General features: G+C 40.2%; 1 protein-coding gene across 1 annotated transcript in view; it reads right to left on the bottom strand.

Moving 5' to 3' along the window:
• The window catches only part of RFTN1 (raftlin, lipid raft linker 1), a 135,760-nt gene that overhangs the window by 22,123 nt on the left and 88,068 nt on the right, over nt 1-25,569 (bottom strand). The window contains exons 6-7 of the mRNA XM_060781982.2: nt 10,524-10,727; nt 1,192-1,307 (exon numbers count right to left, since the gene is read on the bottom strand). Of these exons, the coding sequence (XP_060637965.2) occupies nt 1,192-1,307; nt 10,524-10,727 (320 nt within the window). The remainder of the gene's footprint in view (nt 1-1,191; nt 1,308-10,523; nt 10,728-25,569) is intronic.

The following is a 25,569-nucleotide window of genomic DNA, read 5'->3' as shown; positions in this document are numbered from 1 at the left end:
CACATTCCAGCTTGTCAAAATCTCCCTTAAATTGTGGTGCCCAGAATTAGACACAGTATTCCAGGTGTGGTCTGACCAAGACAAAATAGAGGGGTAGCATGACTTTCCTGGATCTAGACACTATGCTGGCCAAAATCCCAATGGCTTTTTTTGGTGCCGCATCACATTGTTGGCTCATGTTTAACTTGTTGTCCATGAGGACTCCAAGATCTTTTTCACACATACTGCTGTCGAGCCAGGCATCCCCCACTCTGTATCTTTGCATTTCATTTTTTCTGCCTAAGTGAAGTATCTTGCATTTGTCAGTGTTGAACTTCATTTTGTTAGTTTTGGCCCATCTCTCTAATCTGTTAAGATTGCTTTGAATCCTGCTCCTGTCCTCTGGAGTATTGGCTATCCCTCCCAATTTGGTGTCGTCTGGAAACTTGATGATCATGCCTTCTAACCCTTAATCTAAGTCATTAATAAAGACGTTGAACAGGACCGGGCCCAGGACAGAACCCTGCGGCACTCCACTCGCCACTTCTTTCCAGAATGAAGAGGAAGCATTGGTGAGCACCCTCTGGGTTCATTCACTTAACAGAAACACCCTCTGGGTTTGTTCACTTCTGCACAAAAGATGGCTTGATTTTCTATGATTCATGTCACACAGAACAGGTTCCTTGCCTAAAATAGGACAGGACTCAGCAACACAGCAAGTACGAGAAGAACAAGTGGTTCAGAATTGAGAAGTGAGATGTCTGTCTGTTATAATACCTCTTTTAGTGTTTCTTCAATTCTTGTGGCTGCTAAATGCTTCTGGGTCTATTTCAAAGTATATGCAGTCCCCAAGTTATGAACAAGATATGTTCTGAAGGTTTGTTCGTAAGTTGAATTTGTATGTAACTCAGAACAGGTACATTTTAAGTGTACCTCCAGCCATATATTTTTATACCTTAAAGTACTTAATTAAAAAAAATAAGGAAATCAATCAGATGGAAGTAAAGATATGTCATATTACTGTTTTCTCTAACACTCCTAGCCATAATATATTGGAGTTATTGTGAATATACTTTAAATACTTTTTTTACATAGACTAGTACTACAAAAAGTTATTATTAGCATTTTCAGCAAACAAAAATTACAAAACAACCGATTTTTCATTGGCTCATGACTTGGGATAGAAGAAAGAGGAAAGAATTGTACACTTACTTCCAGGACTGTCCACTGTTCTACAACAATAGCATCATAGCCTTGTATATTTTTGTTGTCATCCACAGAGAGATCTTCAAAAATGAACAACCCATCTGCCATTCCCTGAAAGGAATCTGTAAAATAACAAATGGTTTCAGTAATACAAAATTATGTATACTAAAATGCATATTTAAGTGTGTATTTTCTTTATCAGAGCCCACATTTCTTCTTGAAATGTTTACAGGAGGATAGGCAAATGCAGAAGAGTAGGGGGCAGCACTAGCCACCCAGTAGACCCTGGAGGGCCTCATCCCAACACTACACACGCTTTAGCAAAAACTGTGGAGGCATGGGGTATTCTCATCCAGTTTCTAGAAATGACTCCAGCCTATGATCCAAACCTTTGTTTCCAAGATACCAAGAAAAGGGGGGGGGGGGGAGGGAGGTGACATTCTCAGTATATCAGTCATGAACTGCAATTCAATAAAACCTTTCCTCTGCAAATCTGTTGTCCTTTGGTTTCCTTTTTTCCTTGTGTCTCGGTGTGTAAACCTGGAATAGTAATCCCACTGGGTATTTCCTTTGAAGCTGACAATAATAGATTCAACTGAATTGCAGTTTTCAAAGCAATCTTGGTCATAGGAGTTAGGGCAAATTCTTTGTAGAAGTCTTTTATATCTCTTCTATATAAAATCCTAAAGCCAAAATTTCTCTACTGTCTCCCGTGTTTGGATAGAAATGTGTTCTCCTACATGTGTGAGCTTCCAGTTTGGATGGAATTGCTTAAAAGTACTATTTTCTAGAAGCAAGTATCTCTTACAGCAGTGGTTCTCAACCTGGGGGGTCACCAAAGACCATCAGAAAACACAGTATTTTCGGTTAGTCATGAGGGTTCTGTGTGGGAAGCTTGGCTCAATTCTATAGTTGGTGGGGTTCAGAATGCTCTTTGATTGTAGGTGAACTATAAATCCCAGCAATTGCAACTCCCAAATGTCAAGGCCTATTTCCCCAAATTCCACCAGTGTTCACATTTGGGCATATTGAGTATTTGTGCCAAGTCTGGTCCAGAACCATCATTGTTTGAGTCCACGGTGCTCTCTGGATGTGGGTGAACTACAACTCCAAAACTCAAGGTCAATGCCCACCAAACTATTCCAGTATTTTCTGTGGGTCATGGGAGTTCTGTCTGTTAAGTTTGTTTCAATTCCTTTGTTGGTGGAGTTCAGAATGCTCTTTGATTGTAGGTTAACTATAAATCCCAGCAACTACAACTCCCAAATGACAAAACCAATCCCCACAACCCCACTAGTATTCAAATTGGCGTATTGGGTAATTGTGCCGAATTTGGTCCAGTGAATGAAAATACATCCTGCATATCAGATATTTACCTTGCGATTCATAACAGTAGCCAAATTACAGTTAAAACATTGCAACGAAACTAATTTTATGGTTGGGGGTCACCACAACATGAGGAACAGTATTAAGGGGTTGTGGCATTAGGAAGGTTGAGAACCTCTGTCTTATGGAATATGTTTTTTTTTTAACTAAGACTTCTTGATTAAGTCTTTTTTATGGGGAAGGGAAGAAAGCTGTTGCACACAAATTAAAACAACATATATGAAAATAATCAATTTCAGCACCTCTACATTTTTAAAAATCCCTACTATGCCACACATTGTCTACTATTAAGTTGTAACATATTGAATTTTAATGTATTGTTGAAGGCATTCATGGCTGGAATCACTGGGTTGCTGTAAGTTTTTCGGGCTGTATGGCTATGTTCCAGAAGCATTCTCTCCTGGTGTTTTGCACTTCACAACTTCTGAGGATGCCTGCCATAGATGCAGGTGAAACGTCAGGAGAGAATGCTTCTGGAACATGGCCATACATCCCGGAAAACTTACAGCTACCCATATTGAATTTGATTGTATGGTATTTTCTCATGCCATATATTCTTTTGTGTGACTGCCTAAGAAATCACATGTAATAACGTGCTTTTGCTTGAACCAGAAGCAGTCATCCAAAAATGTTATCAACAACAGCAAAAAAAATCTCTTATAAGATTTTTTTGCAATAGTAGTCTCTCAGTGTTAAACATTAGCCATGTCATCTGTTTGACCCTTCTCTCCAGTGCATTCCTGGTTCTGAGTGGTTAACTTGTTTTCACTTATCACATAATTGGTATGATTAATCCTATAGATTCCAGCACATTACATCTACGCAGTTAAATCTCAAAAGCTAAATAATCAACTGAAGGCTCATTTGTTCTAATAACTGGATCACGTAACCAGCCATATCATTAAAACTAAAAATTGCTTCTATTCTGCTCAAGCTTTGGTGTAATTTTATTTCTCTACCTTCACTAAGCTCTTGTAAAAGGTTAACCCCCTCCTTCAATAGAAAAGGATCCATTATCACTGAATTTTTTATTAAGGTAAGATGTTCCCCCACTGCGCTCAAAAGGGTATTTTCACATGGGCATATAAATATTTGATGCTGTTCTGCTGGGCAAAATGTCATTTTAATGTTCCTGCACATGATTTACAAGATGACTATAGGAAAAGATTTCTTATTCTATTATGACAGCTATACTAGTGGAAAGTGATGTCTCCCTGTGTTGTCTGTTTCCTCTAAATGATTAAACCTCATACACAAAGCCTAACCTTTATGTTATTGTTATTGCCAAATGAAAAATCACTGCCACATATAGACCATAGAAATATGTCCTCCATATTTGTCTCCTACTGATGTTCTATCATCAATTTTGGGCTGCTTCACACATGATGTATTTCCTATACTGACAATACACTCGTGTGTGTTATCATGGGTTTCTATGACTTATACATCTGGAAATAAATAGACAAATAAAAATACACAAATGTTTGCCATTCATAACACTATGTAGCATGCACTCTGTATGTATCAGTGGATCCCAACCTTTTTTTGACCAGGGACCACTTTGACCAGGGACCACCCTCCAACATTAGTACCAAAAGGATTATGGATCTGTTTTTGGTCAACTTTAGATTCAGTTTGGTTATTTGGGGTGCTGGTTCAGAAAATTGCATTGGATAGACCACATCAGCTCTAGTTTCTGATACAGAATCAGCTCTAGTTTCTGATACAGAATGCTATCCAGTAGTTGCCATCTGAGGAAAATGGAAGGAAAAAGGAAGAGAGTCTGAAAAGGGCAAGATGGATGGATGGTACCCTTGAAGTAACTGGCTTGACCTTGAGGGAAATGGGGGTAGTCACAGCCGACAGGGCGCTCTGGCATAGACTGGTCCATGAAGTCACAAAGAGTCAGAAGCGACTGAAAGGATAAATAACAACAAAGTAGTCTTCTGCTCTAATAATCTAGAGCTGATGTGGTCTATCCAATGCAATTTTCTGAATCGACACCCCAAATAACCCCAGTAATAGGCCTAAAAACAAAGACACCAAGGCGCTCCTGCTTCCAGACACCAGATGGAATGGCTCCACATAGGGGGAGAGGAGGAGAAGCAGCAGTCAGGAGGCTTGTTGTCGTACCTTTTGTGGGTAGTCAGCCTCTCCTCTCCTAATATCCCTGTTCCCTCGGCAGTATAAAAGGGTTTTGCAAGACCAGTCACTCTCATTGCAACAGTGTAGTAACGGTGAGGTCGTGGACCATATTTTAGTCCTTACGGACCACTGGTGGTCCACAGAGCACAGGTAGGGAAATTATTGATATGTACACACGGAATTTCCTACACTGAGAAGATAATGCATGTGTAGGAATGTTTGAGAGAGTCAGTAAGGTGCAGTCGTTTGAATGTTAGACTATGACTCTGGAGACTAAGGTTCAAATTCCACTGAACTATGGAAACCCACTGGGTGACCTTATGTGGGTCACACTCTCCCAGCTTTGGGGGGGGGGGCAAATCCCTCCTGAACAAATCCTGCCAAGAAAACACAATAATAGGGTCACCTTAGGGTCACCAGCAGCTGGAAGCACCAGCAACCATAAGGAATGTTTGAGCCCAAAGTTTAAAAAGTACAGTCTGGCTTATATGGAGTCAAGATGAGTCCTCATTACTGGATATTTCATTTCATAATGGTATTACTTATATTTAAAAGTAATGACAGATTTGGCAAACATTCAGTAAGATCCAGCCAATATTTAATATGTTATTTTAAGGAGTGTTTTTCAAAATGCCACTCCTCATTATTCAGTCTCTGGGTAGAACTTGGAAGAGGGTCAACACTGTTCTTATCCTATGATAATATCATTCTATTTGGACAAAATTGTAGCTTAAGGCAACCTTTTTACTGTGATAGGTGGGTGGGGTGACTTGAGATCATCTTCTAATGTTTACATTTACAATGCTACATTAAATACATCTATGCAAACTCCTGTTTCTACAACTGCAGGTAGAAGGCTCCCTGAGGAACTGTTTTTCCAATAATGTATTTTGGCACAATATTAGGAACAGATTTCCCAATATATACCATTTAAGTCTAAGCTTATTGTTGACAAAATAAACTGCTATGTTCATCTTGCAACCTCCTTTCTGAAGCCCCTTTAACAGCAGAATCTGACATTAGGAAACTCCCTCAGTGCCCCGTTGTTATGTAAATGTTCTTTTTAATGTTTAAACAACAGAATAATGCTCCTCATATGTTGCATTTGGGATATTAAGGAATGCACCAATACAGGCCTCAAAATAAAATGTGGACCGTTTTAAAAAGGCCTAATTGGTCTGCATCGGGCACTGTGACTCATTGTTTCTGAAACTGCAGTTTATACACAAAATTAATGACCATTTGTTTCTAAGCAAGCTTGCTTACAATCTACATGGCTTGCCAAGAAGCTAGAAGAAAGCATTCCATTATATGCCCTTTAGAACCTATTCTGCTATGGGGTGGGGGGAAAAACAAAAGGCTGGACTATTAATTTCCCAGATTAATTTTAACAAGGATGAAGTAATTGCATCAGTTACATCTTTTTATCAGCTTTAGTCTTTAAGGGTAGGAACGCTGGTAGCATGCAACATAAAACATCTGGTTTCGGTTTGGATCCTAAGATTCCATTGCATGGGGAGGTGGTGACTGGAATGTACCACCGAATCATCCATTTCCAGTAATTTAGATCCTGAATAGCCTGTGGATAGTCCCCTGATCTTTTGAAGCCTGATTCCATGGGCTTCATAATTGGAGGACGGGAGATTAATAATTCCCAGGCACAAATAGGAACACACGATAATCCTGTAAGAAGCAAGGTTATTTGCACATCATTCTGTGTCATGGTCTACAGCAGTGTTTCTCAACCTGGGGTTGGGACCCCTGGGAGGGTTGTGAGGGGGTTTCAGAGGGGTAGCCAAAGACCATCAGAAAACTTTGGTAGAGAAGGCTGAATATCTCTCCAGCTGTCTTTTCCTTTCTGGAAACATACACTAAAATCCCTCCTCAACTATGATTGGCCTGCCTCTCAGCCAGCCTCTCAGGCAAGGGGAGGGCTGTTTCTGAGACTGCAAGAAGAGAGGGAAAAGCAGGCATGTTTGGTGCATGCGCATGTGTGAGCGAGGGAGAACATGCAAGGTTGGAGGGAGGTTCATGCCAGCGGATCCCTTCAAGGCATGGGGGTTCTGTGTGGGAAATTTGGCCTAATTCTTTCATTGATGGGGTTCAGAATGCTCTTTGATTGTAGGTGAACCATCAATACCAGCAACTATAACTCCCAAATGTCAAGGTCTATTTTCCCCAGACAACATGAGGAACTGTATTAAGGGATCATGGCACTGGGAAGATTGAGAAACACTGGTCTACAGTTTGTCTGGCCTGGCTCAGCTACTGTGAAGGCAAGCTGTCATCAGAAGCAGACACTTTCTAGTATTTGGTGCAAGCCCGGAAGGGGTTAATCATACCTCATCCTCGAGAAAAGCATCAAGCTTCTGTGATTACCTGTGAAGGCTTGCTGAAACAAATAGCAGATGGGATCTTATATAAAAAGGCTTGAAGAAGAATGCCTTTTGGTAGCAGACAACCATTGCATTCTGTCTTCAGATCCTGGTTCTGCTGCTCCTCAGTTTAGCTTTAGGGTTTCCTGGCAATCCTGACTTTGCAACTCCAACTTTGGCATGGAATTTGTTGACTCTTGATATGAGTTTGTGGTAAGAATCCTTGGTGTTTGACTTTCAGACTGTGACCTTGACTTTACTTCCAAGAAACCCTGGTATTTGACCTTGGAAGCCAGACTACGAATCTTTCACTTTGTCTTTTGGACTCTGACCCCTGTTTGTTTAAAGTATTCCTGGAATTTGGCTTTTGGACTTTGGCTTCAGCTCATCCCACTCCGCTTGAGATTTATATTTTCGTTTTCCAACAGAATTTTAAAAGATTCAGTTGCTGGGCTTTGATGTGAATTGACTCTCGATTATGGCTGGCTGTTAATTTCTTTAAACTTTACGCCTTGATAATCAGGGCCTAGCAAAACACAACATTCTGAAAGCTGTACTTCATAGGCCAAATATTAACTTGTTCACCACTTTATTTCTAGAGAGTGTTCCTATTTGGCCAACACATATAATGATGACTAAGTCTTCCAGAAATACACTGATAAATGTAGTTCTTCTCTGATTATCACCAATTTCAAAATATGGTTTATGTTTAAAGTAAGTGTATCCAAAAACTCCAAGTCATGGAAGTCTTTACTGCCACTAGTTTATACATGCTGGAAAAAATGGGATAGGCAGCAAAGAAAAAAATGTAACATTAAACTTCTTTCTTGTTATATGCCTTCAAGTTGACTCTGACTTACGAGACCCTAGCCTAGGATTTTTTATGCAAAACTTATATGAAGCAACTGGATTGCTGTGAGTTTTCTGGGCTGCATGTCCATGTTCCAGAAGCATTCTCTCCTGATGTTTCGCCCACATCTATGGCAGGCATCCTCAGAGGTTGTGAGGTCTGTTGGAAACTAGGACTGCAGACTAATTCAACCAGAGAAGTCAGCCATAGAGAGCACCTGATGAACCAACCTGGACACAGCACATTATTTGAGAACACAGGAATGCTGGACCACTCTAACAACTACCTTGTCAGACTTCAAAGAGAAGCCACTGAAATCCATAAGCATGTGGACAATTTCAACAGAAAGAAGCCATGAAAATGAACAAAATCTGGCTATCAGTATTCAAAAAACTCTAAAATCAGGGCAGTAAATAAAGAACAACACTCAGAAAACAGGAAACAATTGGGGCCTGCTAACACCTTTCAGCAAATGATTCCCCCAGTCAGGAAGCAGCCAGGCTTTGAAGCTGCATGTACATTCAATGCTAATCAAGGTGGCCAATTGCAATATTTACACTTCCGTCAAGCAGACAAGAATTCTTTCTCCCACCCTGGACACTCCACAGATATATAAACCTCACTTGCCTAGTTTCCAACAGACCTCACAACCTCTGAGGATGCCTGCCACAGCTGTGGGTGAAATGTCAGAATGCTTCTGGAACATGACCATACAACCTGGAAAACTCACAGTAACCTAGTGATTTCAGCCATGAAAGCCTTTAACAATATATATGGAGAAAGTTTGTGCATGCCTTTCTCTAAGACTCAGTATGATTTGTCTAAGGTCAACAGTGGAATTCCATAGCTGAACAGGCATTTGAATCTTCCCGCATTGTAGTCCAACACTCAAACTACAATACTATGCTGACTTTCAAGCTCATTTCTAGGTCATACATTTTGGCCCATTTCCTGCTTTAGCCACTGGGGGAACGAAAAACTGCTAAAATGCCATGCTGGGAAACTAACAGGTTACAGAAAGGTGCTATGAACGGATTGTTATATATAGAAATTCACCCGTCTAATGATGTCCAGTGTCCACACCTTCCAGTAGCTCCCAATTCATTTCATTCGACATAACTGCTCTATTTAACAGCTTTTATATTAAGTTTACCACTGTTTGGGGATCAATTTGGCAGTCTTCTGTCTATACATGCAACTATATATATCCCCTATGGACTTTGAATCAAAGTTATCATATAGTCTACTCTGAAATAACATTTCAAATGGATCTACTGCCATGTGAGCCATAATCCCCCCAAAAGCCTTAAAAAACTTTACAGGAATTAAATTCAGCAGCCTGAAAATTTGGAAAGGTGCTGCCACTTCAAAGTGTGTTCTTGATTGACACTAACAAATAATTCGCACTCAGTATGGTGTGTAATTTCAAGGAGTAATTAGCAAAAGAGAGAGAGAGAATATGTCTTTTGCTAAGAATATAGCTGAAAGATGGGAAGCTGAAATGAGCAATGAGGTGCTGGTTGCACACATCTGCCTAATTTCTTTGATTTTGCATTTTTTTTAAAGAAATGTTCCTGTCACTTATTTTCAAGTTTGAACATTTACTCTAAATCTATTTTGTGCATCCCCACAGGGACAGGTGAGGAAGATATAAATGGTATTCTTTTTACTGTAATGCACTCTACATGGGGCTGCCCTTGAAGACGGCCCGCAAACTGCAGTTAGTGCAAAGATCGGCGGCCAGATTACTAACTGGAGCAAATTACAGGGAGTGGTCAACACCCCTGTTCAAACAGCTACAGTGGCTGCCGATAAGTTTCTGGTCCCAATTCAAGGTGCAGGTTATTACCTAAATGGTTCGGCACCTGCCTACCTTTGCCATCACCATCTTCCCTTACAAACCTGCACAAACATTAAGATCTTCTGGGGAGGGTCTTCTTTCACTCCCACCCTCATCACAAGCATGACTGATGGGGACGGGAGAGAGGGCCTTCTCAGTGGTGGCCCCCCAGCTCTGGAATTCCACCCCAAGGAGATTAAGGTAGCACCCACCCTGTCCATCTTCCACAAAGATCTAAAAATGTAGATGTTCCGCTGTGCCTTTGATTAGAAAACCCCCTGATAATCTGGCCCCAACCAGTACCCAAAATCTCGTCCTTGCACTTTACTACTGCTCTGTACCCAAAGTCATAATATTTCATCTTATACTGCCTGCTATCCCTAATGTTGCCATTTGACTTATGCACTTTACCCACCAGCTCTATCATTACAATGGAGTTGTACCGGTCTGCCCACCCATGCCCAGAAATTGTTTATTATTGCAGTTCCATTGGTTGAACTGATGGTTGCTCTTATATTCTGTTATAATGTTGTTTTATTTTGTTTTATACTGTTTTTATATTTTAGTGTGTTATATTTCAACCATGTTTGTTTCAGCCAAGTCCCCATATAAGCCTCCCCAAGTCACTCTGGGGAGATGGAGGCAGGGTATAAAAATAAAGTTGTTGTTGTTGTTGTTGTTGTTGTTACTATTTAAGCAAGTAAGATAAACACAGTGATAATCTTGAAGAATAATTCCATACCATTCAATATTCCAAGGCTGAAGATGGCATTCACCAATATGCTCCCTTTCCGGAAGTGGTCCGTCATGTGCTCCAGCCAATTGGCTTCTAAGCTGCAAATGCTTTGCCCATTGCTGATGATTTTCACAGGAATTGTCACAGAATAATACTGGGCAGACCTCTGAGAAGTTTTCGGCTTGTTGAAGGCAGCGAAGATCTCTATTTCTAGAGAAGGGAAGAAACAAACCAAATACAGTATTCCTTCTCATTCTCACTCTAGCAGCAGAAATAGCACATTAATAAGCACTAAAAATGGACCTCCATCGCATATAATTAAAATGTTACTGGATCATTAGCAAAAGCTATCTTTATACTTTACCTGTATTTCTTCCAGAGGGATAGTGCTATACTAATGTAAGCAGATAGACAGCTGCTTTAGAACAACTGATCTGACACCTGTGGCTTTAACACATTTAACACAATTGTATTAATCTTTTACAATCTATCCTTTTCATGCATGCAGTGTATGGTGTATAAGAGTGTTTATGGCTGATTCTTAAAATGACAAGATGTGTATTCTGTTAATTCTCTTTGTATAATACTATGCCTCTCCCCATCTAAATGATTTATTCTTCTAGGCGCAACATACACTCAACAGCATTATTGATTTGCTGCTTCACTTAGTACAGTCTCTCAAGGAATCTGCGGGATGCCTCTCTCCCAATGTGATCGTGTTTACTCAGTAATGATTGAAAATTTTAATGTCTTTGGCTTGCTCTTCTCTATCACTTCATCTCTTGGCTTGCTGTACTCCGTTTTCTTCTTCTCCTTCCTTACCAAATGACTCTTTAATGACCATCACACAAAGTTAGCTTCTGGTATTTACATGGGCTGTACTGTGATACTTCGTCCATTAATTTCAATGGCAATGACTAGATTTTAATTTTTTGCCTCTTGTTTTCTGTAAGATCAGATATCATAGGAAGATGAAGAGATGCTTTATACCAAATTACACCTTTAAGCTTAAGCACTCTAGGACTTAGGCAGAAATTTTTCCAAGTCTTACTTGGGGATTCTTGTGATTATTTAATGGGCTCCAACCAAATATCAACTAGATCTGAACCTGAAATCAGATGATATTGGATATGTTTAGGACACACGTGAGGCTGACAACTGATTTAGATTTCCCTGTGACTGTTATTACAAAGAAATAGAAATACACACACACAAACTCATACATATAGTCCCCGAGTTACAAACATCTAACTTACAAAATTTTGGTCGTGTCAGGAGTGACTTGAGAAACTACAAGTTGCTTCTGGTGTGAGAGAATTGGCCGTCTGCAATGACATTGCCCAGGGGACGCCCGGATGATTTGATGTTTTTATCATCCTTGTGGGAGGCTTCTCTCATGTCCCCGCATGAGGAGCTAGAGCTGATAGAGGGAGCTCATCCACCTCTCCCCAGATTTGAACCTGCGACCTGTCGGTCTTCAGTCCTGCCGGCACAGGGGTTTAACCCACTGCACCACCGGGAGCTCAACTTACAAATGAATCATAGTTAAGAATGAGGGTGAGACAACAGGAAATAAGAGAAATCTCTCCCTAGGTATGGACATTCACTAAAAGAGTTATCATAGGAAAAAGGTGTCTCCACTGAAGCTTTAGCACTAATCCTTATTTCCACAACAGGCCAATTTCTTCGAAATCCAGCTGTCACAGGAACGGAAAGTGAGGTGAAATCTTCAGAACAGGGACTCCAACAGTAAAACAAACTCCACAGGGGTGTTAGAACTGATCTTGTTTGTAACTTGGGGACTGCCACACACACATACTGTATATATAATATTCATTATGGCAATCCCAACAGCATTAGGTTGAAGAAGAATCCAAAAATGCAGAAAGGTTGCCGTATATGCTGGAGTATAAGGTGACTTGAATATAAGCTGAGGCACCTAATTTTATCACAAAAAACTGGCAAAACGTTTTGACTCAAGCATAAGCTAAGGGTGAGAAATGCAGCTGCTACTGGTAAATTTCAAAATAAAAATAGATACCAATAAAATTATATTAATTGAGGCATCAGTAGGTTAAATGCTTTTGAATATTTACATAAAACTGTAATTTAAGATAAGACTGTCCAACTCTGATTAAATCATTATTCTAACCTTCTTCAATGTAAAATGTGCTTACATATTATTCCAATAATCACCATAGTTTATTTTAATATTTTTGGGAAAATGCTGTGTGTATATGAATAAGAAAAAGTGGGAAAGACTGACACCGAGAGAGAAGGAGAGGAAGGTGCATGCTGTACTGAGAGAGGAGTAGAGGAAGGCACATGCTGCGTTGAGTGAGGAGAAGAAGGTGCATGTTGCGTGAGAAAGGGGGAGAAGAAGGAGAGCTGGGTTGCTGTGCGGAGAGAGGAGGTCCTGGCAGGAAGGCGTGAGGCTGAAAGAAGCCCTTCTTTCAGCTCCACGCCTTCTTGCCAGAACTCTCACCCGAGTATAAGCCAAGGGGGGCTTTTTCAGCCTAAAAGAAGGGCTGAAAACTAAGCTTATATTTCAGTATATACAGTATTTGCATTTTAAAAAAAAGAAATCAAAGTATTTCAACTTCACTACGAGCAATTTATTTACTACTCTACCTTTCTGCCAGCATGGGATCCAAAGTGGCTAATAATGGTTTGTAAATCCTTTGTAAAGCTAATGGGCCTTGCTCACTGAAGACCAAGCCATTTATTTTTAACAAGGATAGCTCATCAAATGCATGCTTGCTGGCAAAATCCATTCCCTCTCCAGCTACTGTGGGGATCACAGCTAAATTCAGAAGGAGAAAGGGATAATATCCCACCAAGAGTGTGGAAGAAGATATTGTAGCTTCTACTTAGCAAATCTTAAGGGCAAAAGCCTCGAGGCCTTGACCTTGTGAGCCCTCATTCTGCCACACCACGGCACATATGTCCTGCAGTTTTAACACCAATTTCCTACTGATACAGTGTAATCATGAAAAAGGTAACATTCTTTGCGCCTTTTTTCTGCCCAAACTCCAACCTTTAAAAGTGGGTTTTTGTCTTTATGATTCTCTGCTGAAGTGTGTTGTACTTTTTCAGTATTTCACAATAATTCGGTCCTGCTACAAAATATTTTATTCCACTTGGGATAAACTACGTATCCATGCATCTTCATTATGAAATGTTTAATCTACCACAAAGGTAGTTCAAGAGTTGGGCACTCTTAAAGACCTCCATAAGTTGCTTTAAGTATGTAAAGAGCCTCACTCCTCCAACATGCAAGGCCAATACCCCTTAGGGACAATGCATCAGAATCCACATGGCAAGAGTGGGAAGGGACCAGAGATAAATGGACATGTGTCCACCCCACACACAAATCCTGACATGGGCACACATCTATGCATGCCACACTATACATACTCACATTCATAGCCCTTTCGTTCACCGTTTATTTAAAGCAGTTCCATTACTCCTAAGCTTCCAGAGAATAGCCAAGATTGTTTCCTACAATCTTTGACTTTTAAGACCAAGGTGGATTTTCCGGTTGTTTTCTGATCCTTTTTAAAGTTAGTTTTGACTGTTTTTATAGAGTGTTTGTACTTGCAACACTTGTTTTATTTGCTGTACATTGTCTTTGGATCCCTGAGGGACTTAGAGATGATGTACGTACAAATAGAATAAATATATTAATATTCTTTCTTTTTCAAACATACCTGAAACACATCTATACCACACTGCAACATGATCTAGGAAAAAGCAACCTATCTGCATCATTGGTTCACTCCAGTGCAAAACAGAAAAGTACAGAAAGGTAGTCTGGATTGGGACCTGGATGTGTAGGATTAGAGTTGCCTTAACCTAGGGATGTGAGACTCATTTTCATCAAGGGCCACATCAAGCTTATGGTTACCTTCAAAGGCGAAGCCACACTGGTGCAATGGGTTAAACCCTTGTGCTGGCTGAACAGCTGACCAAAAGGTCAGCAGTTCGAATCTGTGAGACAAGGTGAGCTCCTGTCTGTCAGCTCCAGCTTCCCATGCAGGGACATGGGAGCAGCCTCCCACAGGATGGTAACTCATCCGAGCATCTCCTGGGCAACGTATCTGCACATGGTCAATTCTCTCACACCAGAAGCAACTTGCAGTTTCTCAAATTGCTACTGACATGATAAAAAAGTTTCAAAGGGCCACTGAATTCATGAATGGAGAATCAGTGGTTAAAGAGGGCCAACTATCATTTATTTTTTACATAGTAGCCAGTGCTCTTTAGTATTTACCCAATTTGGGTACCAAGATGTTATTGATCGACAACTCCCATCAGTTTTCATTATACACCATGCAGACTAGGGATAGGCGAATTGCAACCCAGCAGCACTTGTGGCTCTGAGGTTGGGAAAAGGTTAAAGTCAGACACCATATCCACAAGCCATTATCCTGACTAAAGTGAACAAACTTCAGCCTTCCAGATGTTACTGTATCACAACTCCAATCAGCTTTAGTCATGATTTCTAAGGATGAGAAATACAGGAGTTGTGATCCAGCATCTGGAAGGCCACATAAAATGACATGGCGGGCCAATTCGGCTCCCGGGCCTTGACTTTTCTCCCAGATCACACCCATGTGTTTTGTAACATGAAGCAGGAATGCGCCTGTCGTTCTATCCAGTGGTATCCAAAATCCAACAGCAGGTCCTGGAGTTGGATTCATAGTCTGTTATTGTTGGCAGCTATCTACAAACAACTACATTTTAATATCTCCCATGTATGGTGTTTCAGGTTTCTATCTGCACTTGTTAAAACTATTTTTGTTCCTTCTGACATCAAAATTGATCCACATTACTGATCTTTTCCTGCTTGTTTATACTGAAGCTTTAGTTTACTTTTGTAGACTTTTGCAAGACAGTATTTCTTCCCACTATGCAACAGTTTCTTTCTTATTGTTGTTACAAAGTATGCCTTTTTATATAAAGAAATAGCAGGAAGTTGCTTTTTCTTACTGCGGTAGCTTTAGTCCATGGCTTAAGATTTACAGGGGTTATTGTTTGTTTCCTTTCAAAAAAACATACACTTTGTTATCACCACTAAATAGCAAACGTTCCAAAAGAGCTGAGCAAATTCCTCTGTCTAATTCTCACACATAGTATTCCCCATCCATTAGGATTGTGCGCGGATCTGTTTTAACCGTTTACTTCGGCCGATCCATCACCTTTGGCTCTACTGGATGGCTGTAATGGCAAGGGCCCAGGCATCACATTTTCTCATCAGTAATAGGCGCACATGGCAGCCTCCCCAATTTGGCATGATGTGGAGCCCTGCTTGATAGGCCAATTGGAATAGAAGAACTCCATGATGTCTCTTACGCAAGCTGCATCTATGTAATGGGGCGATCGCCTCCATTGCTCTCCTGGCTTCATTGCCTTTCTGTCTGCTCACTCACGCTCTCTCCAATTTATTTTTTATTTACTTTGGCTTGGCCTCTCTTTGGAATCTTTATGATTTTCCTTTAATTTTTTATTCTTTTTATTTAGTGGGACTGACTGGGAATTGGGAATGTGCGGGATGGGTGGGTGTGGTGCGCAAGCATTTGGGGACTTGGGAAAAAGAAAGAGCATATCTTTCTCTTTGCCCTTTAGAAACATTTTGGTGTCTCCAAGAGCCTTGAGTCACCCTTTAGCTTCTTTCTTTCCTCCTCTCCTCTAGAAAATACTTCTAAAAGATAATAATATAAGAATTATTAAAACAAAGAGGAAACCCTCATTCCCAGAAAACAACTGCCTAGTTACCATACCTACCACCTTTTTTTTGGTCATGTCAGGAGCGACTTGAGAAACTGCAAGTTGCTTCTAGTGTGAGAGAATTGACCGTCTGCAAGGACATTGCCCAGGGGACGCCCGGATGTTTTTGATGTTTTACCATCCTTCTGGGAGGTTCTCTCATCACTGCATGGAGAGTTGGAGCTGATAGAGGGAGCTCATCCGTGCTCTCCCCGGATTTGAACCGGCAACCTGTCAGTCTTCGGTCCTGCCGGCACAAGGGTTTAACCCACTGCATCACCGGGGGCTCCAACTACCACCATAAGTGATGGAACTATTTAAAAGAATAACCCCAAAAATACCCATTAAACTATAAATTGCAGCACTATGAGACCACGAGAACTGCCATGCAATTTAGGGAGTGCATTAAAAATTCTCAAACAAAAAGATCTATTCATTGCATTAACAAAACACAGATTTCAGGGTGCCATAGGATGTTTCTATGGCAATTGAAGTGGAATCATAGTGCTATAATTGTGGATTGGGTTCCTGGGCTATGCCCACTTTTTAGACTGTCCACCCACATTGGTAGGAATGGCCTGAAAAGGGGAAGTTGCTCTAATGAATAGTGGGAAAGCTCAGAGGGATTCTGCACACAATCACAGCAGGCCAAAGCTTGGAAAAGTTACTCTTTCCACTCACAAACCTCTGAAGCCAATAGAAAACTTAGTCCAGAAAAAAAGTTTTCCAAGCTCTGCAGCAGACTCCTGTTTGTTCAGATCTTCAGATGGACAGGTGGGGAGCACATCCTTTACCTCTACACATGTAAGATCACATGACTGGTGCCGCAATTCAAAGTTGTATTTCTGCACTTCTATTTCACAAAGCAAGGCAGGTCTTTTCTTCATAGATTTCCCTCCCCCTGTTTTTCCACCTCTCTTCCTTTTCATCTTGTCACCATGGTGCTCCTGAACAACTGGCTCAGGTGTATCTAGTTACTTCAAATATTACTAGCCTGACTTTATTGAACAAGCTGACACAAGCTTTTCTCCCTTTTAACAGTTCCCTTTTATTCCTGCTTCCTGTTTGAGAGCTGCCTTTTCTTAAAGGTGACAAACATTTCTAAAACATCTCTTTTATAAGACAAGGCAACATCAATAAACTCTCTTCAAGGAGGAGAGGGGGGATGTTGAGGGAGCGATGGGAAGTTTGAAGCTCCCACAGGAGGCAGATGATGATTCTTTCGGAGAGAAAAAAAGCTGCTTTAATTAAGGCAAAGTCTATTATTAAAAATGCTAACAAACCTTCCTGACAGGCTGTTCTCAGAAGTTTTTTTTAAAAAAACCTTGGCATAACACATAAGCAAGAGGCTCTAAAATGGCATCAGGCAATTAGAAAAACCCACAAATTAAAACCTCGCTAAAACCTCCCTCACTTTTTAAGATTTTACCTGCTGCAGTAGATTAGTCTACAAAAAAGAAACCCTTATGACACACATGTTCTAATTTGTCCTGAAGTAGCAACAGCAATCCTGTTAAGCCACAAAAACATGCTAATTTATTACTAATTTACATTTTAAAAAATCAAGCACCCCATATTCCCTTTGCACACACACTCACACACAAATCCCTGATACGAATCACAGAACTTTGTTTCCTAATGCTGTGATTAATTCATTCTTCATCATACTTTTTTTTTTTGTGTCAAGATCAACTTGGGAACTGCAAGTTGCTTCTGGTGTGAGAGCATTGGCTGTCTGCAGTATGTTGCCCAGGGGATGCCCAGATGTTTTACCATCCTGTGGGAAGCTTCTCTCATGTCCCCGCATGAGAAGCTGGAGCTGAGACGGGAGCTCACCCTGCTCCCCGGATTTGAACCACCGACCTTTCGGTCAGCAGTCCTGCCAGCACAAGGGTTTGATCCATTGCACCACCAGGGCTCTAGTGTTGCCCCAATAGTACTTATTTTTTAATGGATACAATTTGAAAACAGAGTAATGGTGGATCATAATAACCCCCAACTTCAGCATCCTGTTTCTCATGTCCAACAAATTGGGCAAATGGACAGTAGCTTTTCCCTGTTTTTGTTCCCCATCAAAAGGCATCTAGATGTGTCTAATTATGCTCAAGGTGTATATTTGGACAGGCTGGGCAGATGACTGCATTTTATTTCCTATATGAACTCTTCAGCACACCCACACACACACTAATAGCATACATGAATTCATAAGTGACCATTTTAAATGAAAAAATGGACTTAATGCATCAAAATGATCTAATGCATCAAAATGGGAGGACAGATGTAGAATTCCCTCCTGGAGAAGGAAAAACTGACTCCATTTTTTTTTGTGTCGTGGGCAGTGAAGACTGTGCTGTTTTGCCTTGGTCTTTTACACTTAAAATTAGAAGTGCCTGGTCTAGCTTTTTTTGAAATTTCTCATTTTAGAACTATTTTAAGTCAGAGTTTAGCTTGTTTTACAGGTATATCAGTTTTTATTTGTTTATTATTGATTGTGCATTGCTTCAAGGGCTATGATGGGCCAAAAAGTGATTTTTTTTTTAAAGTCACAGATAGATATAAAGACAGATAGGCAGCTGTAGGTAAACTTGTGGCTAGTGAGGAAAACACTAGATCTTCTCTCCATACAACATGCAATTTTGCAGGATATGTGGTTCAGCAATGCTATATAAGAAAAGGACCTTTGGATTAGTATTGATCTTAAATTAATTGAGCCAGTGGTGCGATCCTGCAACAAAAAGATGAATGCTGTTTTAGCCTGCATTCATGGAAGCATAGCTTCTAGTTCAATGGCCGCAAAAGTCCCATTATATTCTTTTCTAGTCAGGCCTCATCTAAAGTACAGACAGTCTCCAAATTACAAACATCTGACTTACAAATTACTCGTAGTTAAGAACGGGCGTGAGGCAACAGGAAGTGAGAGAAATCTACCCCTAGGAAGGGAGATACAACTGAAGGAGTCATTATCATGGTGAAAAGGTGTCTCAGCTGAAGCTTTTTGTTTTCCCAACAAGCCAAAATTTTCAAAATCCAATTATCACAGGAACAGAAAGTGAGGTGAATCTTCTGATCAGGGGCACAGACAGAAAAACGAACTCCACAGGAGTATTAACCATTCCCAATGCTATCCAAAGTTTATCTATCTCCCTATCTCTGGAGTTTTAGTTAAAATGTACCTGTTCTGACTTACATATAAATTCAACTTAACAAACCTACAGAACCTGTCTTGTTCATAAATTGGGGGCTGCCTATATTACATTCAGTTTTTGACACTTCATTTTAAGAAAGGTACAGACAAATTGGAGCAGATTCAGAAAAAAAACAACATGGATGTGAATGGGTACGGAGAACAAACATATAAGAAAGGTTAAAGGTGCTGGGCATGTTCAACTTGATGAAGAGAAAACTGAGGGGTAACATTATCACAGTCTTTAAATACCCCAAGAGCTGTCACAGAGAGGAGAATGCAGGTTTGTTTCCTGCTGCCTCAACAAGTAAGACCTGGTCTAATGGTTGAAAGTTATAGCCAACTAGATTGCAACTGAACATTAGAAGGAACTCCTTGAAAGTAAGAGTGGTTTGACAATCAAACCAATTGACTGGAGAGGTGATGGATACGGTCTCCTTCTCTGGATGTCTTTAATAGGGGGCTAGTCAGCTACTTGGTGAGGTGTCGTCTGCTTTCTGATTCTGTTATCTCAGATCAGACTATCGGTCCAACAAAATAAAGACTGTTTGGCGTATTTATTGTATGAACCAGACAAAATGGATTATGTGGGTTGGGGCTTTGGAGCAATGCCAAAAATAGGGCCCATTTATATGTGCATGTGAGAGCTATTCCAAGACTGGTGACAAAATAATTAATACATAAAATACAATCTATATAATGTAGCTAGTTAAAAAATCTTCATGTATGAACTCATTCTCAACCAACATCTGAGAAATCAACAGGCTCATCCCATGCATTTTCACTTTGCTACTAAAGTAACACATAAAATATTGTTAATAGAAGCATCAGGAGTTTCAGAAAGTAGATAGAGAAGACATTGATGCAAATAAAATATTTCTTCTTCAGCACCTGGCCCTTAGCCAGGTGAGAAGCCTGCAGCAACTGTATCAATTGAACCAGTGATAATCCAACCCTAGAGGAAAATATTTTGCTATTTTAAGCACAGACACCAGATATAGAACTTCATATCTTCCAAATTGATAGCACTATCATATTACAATAAAATCCTGGGATATGTAGGTTAGGAAGAGGCAATGTCCTCTGAACAAAGTTCCCACAGGGTGTAGCCATGGCAGTTAAAGTGGAATAACAGGGCTATAATTCTGTGGTGTAAATCAGAGATTGGAAGGAGCCACATGAGACATTTCACCCAACCCCTTCCCATGCAGGGCTCATGACAGATGGCCAGCCACTCTGTTTAAAGATCTAAAAAACAGAAAATCCACATTGATATTTTGATGTTTAACATTTTTTTAAAACTTTCTGTCAAAAAGAAGTGGGCTCCCAGAGATTTCTAGGTTTTCTTTTTGGTTGCTTTTGTTTTTATTGTGAGAGTTCTATAGCTGAATATTGACCACCCCAGACCAAGTGCTGTTGTCTATCCCGGCCCCACAACAAATACAGATTGACTCTCTTATCTATGAATTCAATATCCATGGTTTCACTTATACATACTCAAAAAATATTTCTCTCGGGAAGTGTTTATTGTCCTCTGTAGATCCTGAAATGGGATTCTATAGTATGCTTACAGTCCAAATATAATAAAAATCCAGGGTTTGTTATTATCTATAGATCCAGGTATCTACTGGGGTTTTTGGAATCTATCTGCCGCAGATACGGGGATAGTAAAGGTAAAGGTAAAGGTTTTCCCCTGACATTAAGTCCAGTCGTGTCTGTATCTGGGGATTGGTACTCATCTCCATTTCTAAGATGAAGAGCCAGCATTGTCCGTAGAAACCTTCAAGTTCATGTGGTTGGCATGATTGCATGGAGCACCGTTACCTTCCCGCCCTAGCGGTACCTACTGATCTACTCACATTTGCATGTTTTCGAACTGCTATGTTGGCAGAAGCTGGGGCTAACAGCGGGAGCTCACGCTGCTCCCCGGATTTGAACCTGCAACCTTTCAGTCAGCAAGTTCAGCAGCTCAGTGGTTTAACTCACTGCGTCCCTGGGGGCTCCTGTATGATTGCAACCCAAACATAATAATAAAAATCCAGGGTTTGCTATTATCTGTGGATCCAAGTATCCACTGGAGGTTTTGGAATATATTTGCCACAGTTACGGGGATAGTACTGTACACTAAATAGTTTCTCTTCCTCAAAATGGCTCATAATTCAGGGTGGGAATGCACATGCAGTCTTTACAGATAAATGAAATTTTCAACCAGTCTGCTTTTGAACACTGTTTCCACCAAATTATCAATCAATTAATCAATCAAAACTTTATTACAGTCCAAAAACCCAATTGTGTAACTGACCCAGTATTTATTTACCTGCTTACAACCAACAAAACAAGGGAGAACTAATAAGAGCAGACAAGTTAGATTTAAACCTACACTATAGCATTGCCTATTTGAAAATAAAAACAAAACAACCCTTTGCCATATATTCAAAATTGTTTTGTGGGTCCAAGGAACTCTAAGAATTTGGAGTAGACTGTAACTTCTCAGAAAAATGCACACACACATATATGGAACACACACGATTGCAGCTTGATACTGCAATTGAAAAAAAAAAGCAATGGGAACTCTAATGCATCAGATTTCTCATATTCAAAATGTATGAATGCATAGTGGAAAATATGAGCAGTTTACACACACAAAAGGCAGATGTTGAGGTGCTGGCTTGGCAAAGCCATCCAACTGCTGACCTGGGATTTATAGAGATCAAGAGGATTGCTTTATCTCATTTTGTAGTCATAGGAAACAGGATGAGTTTTTTCAGCCACTGACTTTACAACTCAACATACACATATTAAACAAGAATCCAACATTATTTCAACATCAGCAATTATGTTGTAAATCCTGTTGCAAATGGAAACACATTTAGATTCTTGTTAAAAAGTTTAGAATACGCTTGGGGTGGGATATAACTTGTTGCCACTCACACGTAAGGCAGAACAAGATATGTGGTAAGTAAAGACCAGTCAAAATAATAAGGAAAGGAAAGGAAAAGTACAAAACAATTGCACTAGACAAAATCAGAACTTGGAAAAGAGAGACTGTGAAAAATGACTGCATTGACAAAAACATTATTCTATTAGCAAAAAAGATACCAAAAAAGGGATTGTCTTTTAAAAGATAAGGCAGACATTGTAAAGAAAACAAGTAAGCTTTCCCTCTGTGCTCACATGGGAAGAACAAAGATGAATGCCAAAAACCTGAATAGGTTTTCCAGGTTGAACAAGGGGAAAAATGCTGATTTGGGTCAGAAAGCAGTAATAGGGAAATCAGATGTACTGTATGGGGTGGGGGTAGGGGGAAGAGTATTGTGGTACAGTAAGGCATTTTCTCATGCAACCACAATACAGATTTCTCCAAAACTATACTCTGTTAGCACTACCACCAAACAACAGCATGTAAGAAATATTCTCAAAGGAAGAAACCACCCAAACAGGCCACAATCAGAAAATAAATGATCCCTCTCCAAAAGAAATAATTTTGCTGATCATAGCAATATTGGTTCCATATGTTTCCTCGCCAATGTCCCACTGTACTTTAGGATTTTCAGCATTATTACTATGACATCTTACACAGAAGATTAGGAGTGGGACAAGAAAATCAAAGCACCCATATTTTCCATTTCTTATGTTCTTCCCCTGATGACTTAAAACATGATTAAATGTTTACATGAATCTTAACAGTGGCTTGGAGTAAAAAAGCAAGCCAGTAGCCTGGGCATGGGCGACAACTACCTCCCTCCAGAAAACCGAAAGACAACACACACACACTGTTGGGATAACAACAGGCCCCAACTTGTTTATGGATAACAAATGAGGAACAGGGTTGGCTGCCATAGATGGGTTCTGGATCAGGGATTGGGCAGCCCGCTGCTGATCAATACTGCTTAACCATGCCAGGGGGTACTGCTGTTACTGACTGGCACAATACTGGGACATCATTACTGCCGCACCCCTGGCGAACCACCAGACACCCCCCCCCCCGCAATAGGGGGAGGATAAGCAAGCCAGATCTAGAGCCCATGCAACACAGCTGCAAGTTGTGAGAAAAGAACAAATCAAACAGTTAAACACATATGAAGGTGGGTAGGTGGGATGAGACATCCAAAGGCACACTGCTGGCAGTGGCCGGCCCCAGCCAATCAGGGGGCAAAGAAAGGCCTGTTGCTTATTGGTCAGCCAGCTGGTGGGAAAGCTTCTCACCACACAGAGGGCTTCTGGGAAGGAGTATGGTGGGCGGGAGGGCGCCTGCCGCCACAACATCTCCACCCAGTAAGTCGGGCAGAGCATTTATTAAATATATGGAAACAGTACCACATAAAATACTTCACATACAAGTAAAAAAAAAAGTCTGAAAGGTAAGTGTTATATCAATCTTAAAACAGAAAACTGATTGTGAGCTTTATCCACTTCTGGTCATAGAAGAGCAGACTCCAGTTTAAAGAGGAGGTGGCATCTCACCTTCATTCCACAAGGTTCCAGACCAGCTAAACAATCTCCTCTAGAAGACTAGAAAAACCTGAACTTGTTTTCAGTACCAGACAAGAATGATCTAGGGAATGAGCAATATCATAAGAATCTCATTAGATCTAGATCTATAATTTGGTAAAACCTGGGTAATTTCTTGTCTTTCAGATAGAAAACAGTTTTCTTTTCTCCTTTAAAATGTTTAGAATTCATGTATCTTTCAAGCAACTCTGTTTAGGAAACAAATAGGAGAATAAAAACCCGGTTCTTCATGAAGAAAATTAAGTATTAACATATTGCATTATATAGTATTGCATTTTTAATGTTTTCCGTACTTAGTGCTAAGTACCATTTGTTATTTTTTATTGTTATCAACATGTCTCCTTTTCTTCCAAAGTGAAAACTTCCTGCACTACTAAAGGTAATCTTTGCAAGTTTTTTCCCCTCAGGAAATGGAGGAAGTCTCAGAGAGATTACAGGAGCAGGTCTACTTAGAGGTACGATTTTTATCTTATACTCAGCAGAAAGGGTTATTGTGACTCCTCAAACAGTACAACGTATTCTGTATTTTTGGTCCTAAAGTAATAGGAACCAGAGCCCTTGAAGCCACAACTGCAGACCTTCAGACAACATCCTCCAAACTAGGAGACATGGAACATGTAAGAAGAAAAACACTAGAAAGTCTATTATATGATAATGTACTGATTGGGATATTGCTTTCTCGCTACTCCCCTAAGTCATTTAAAACCAGGAAGGAAGGAGGGAGGGAGGGAGGGAGGGAGGGAGGGAGGGAAGAAAGATAAAAAATTCTGCCAGATGAGCCTAGTTAACTATTTTAAAATTTACAATGAATCTTAACTTGTGTGCTAGAAATTATGCTAAGGGGAGGGGAATGAATTCTAGTTTAAAAAGAGTTCACATGGGATTAAATCCTCAAAAGGCGCTGATGATCAAAAGTTCTTAAGATGCACGTTACAAAATAACTAGGTCTACAACAATTATGTGTTTTCCTTTTTTTTACATCTTGCATTACTATCTTAAACTGAGAAGTGAACATCTCTCATTGTAGAAATAATTCAAAACAAACAGCCACAGCTTACTGTGGTGTAATTAAGCTTTAGTTCATAAGTGAGTGATTGCTTTAAAATAAACCCTTTCTCACTGTAGTAGTACTAGAAGCAACCGAATGAAGAGGAGGAATAATCTTGCTTTCAATGTTATCAAGCCATCAAGACAGAGTATGCTCAAATGGATTCGAGAATTATTGACTACACCTTACAGAATCACCATAAATACAACATCCCCAAATGTATATACAGTGTACACTTGTTGTGTGAATTGTTCTACCATCTCAGAGATCTATTCTAATCTGAGCCCTCTATCTAAAAATCATAAACCAAGTTATAAATGTGTTGTTGAAGGCCTTCATGGTTGGAATCACTGGGTTGTTGTGCATTTTTGGGCTATATGGCCATGTTCCAGAAGCATTCTATCCTGATGTTTCACCCACATCTATAGCAGGCATCCTTGGAGATTGAGCCTCCGAGGATGCCTGCCATAGATGTGGGTGAAACGTCAGGAGAGAATGCTTCTGGAACATGGTCATACAGCCCGAAAAATGCACAACAA

Source organism: Anolis sagrei, chromosome 6 (genome assembly GCF_037176765.1).
Source record: "Anolis sagrei isolate rAnoSag1 chromosome 6, rAnoSag1.mat, whole genome shotgun sequence".
NCBI classification, from domain to species: domain Eukaryota; kingdom Metazoa; phylum Chordata; class Lepidosauria; order Squamata; family Dactyloidae; genus Anolis; species Anolis sagrei.
Note: the sequence above shows the minus strand (reverse complement) of the source record. Positions and strands in the feature narration are given on the sequence as shown.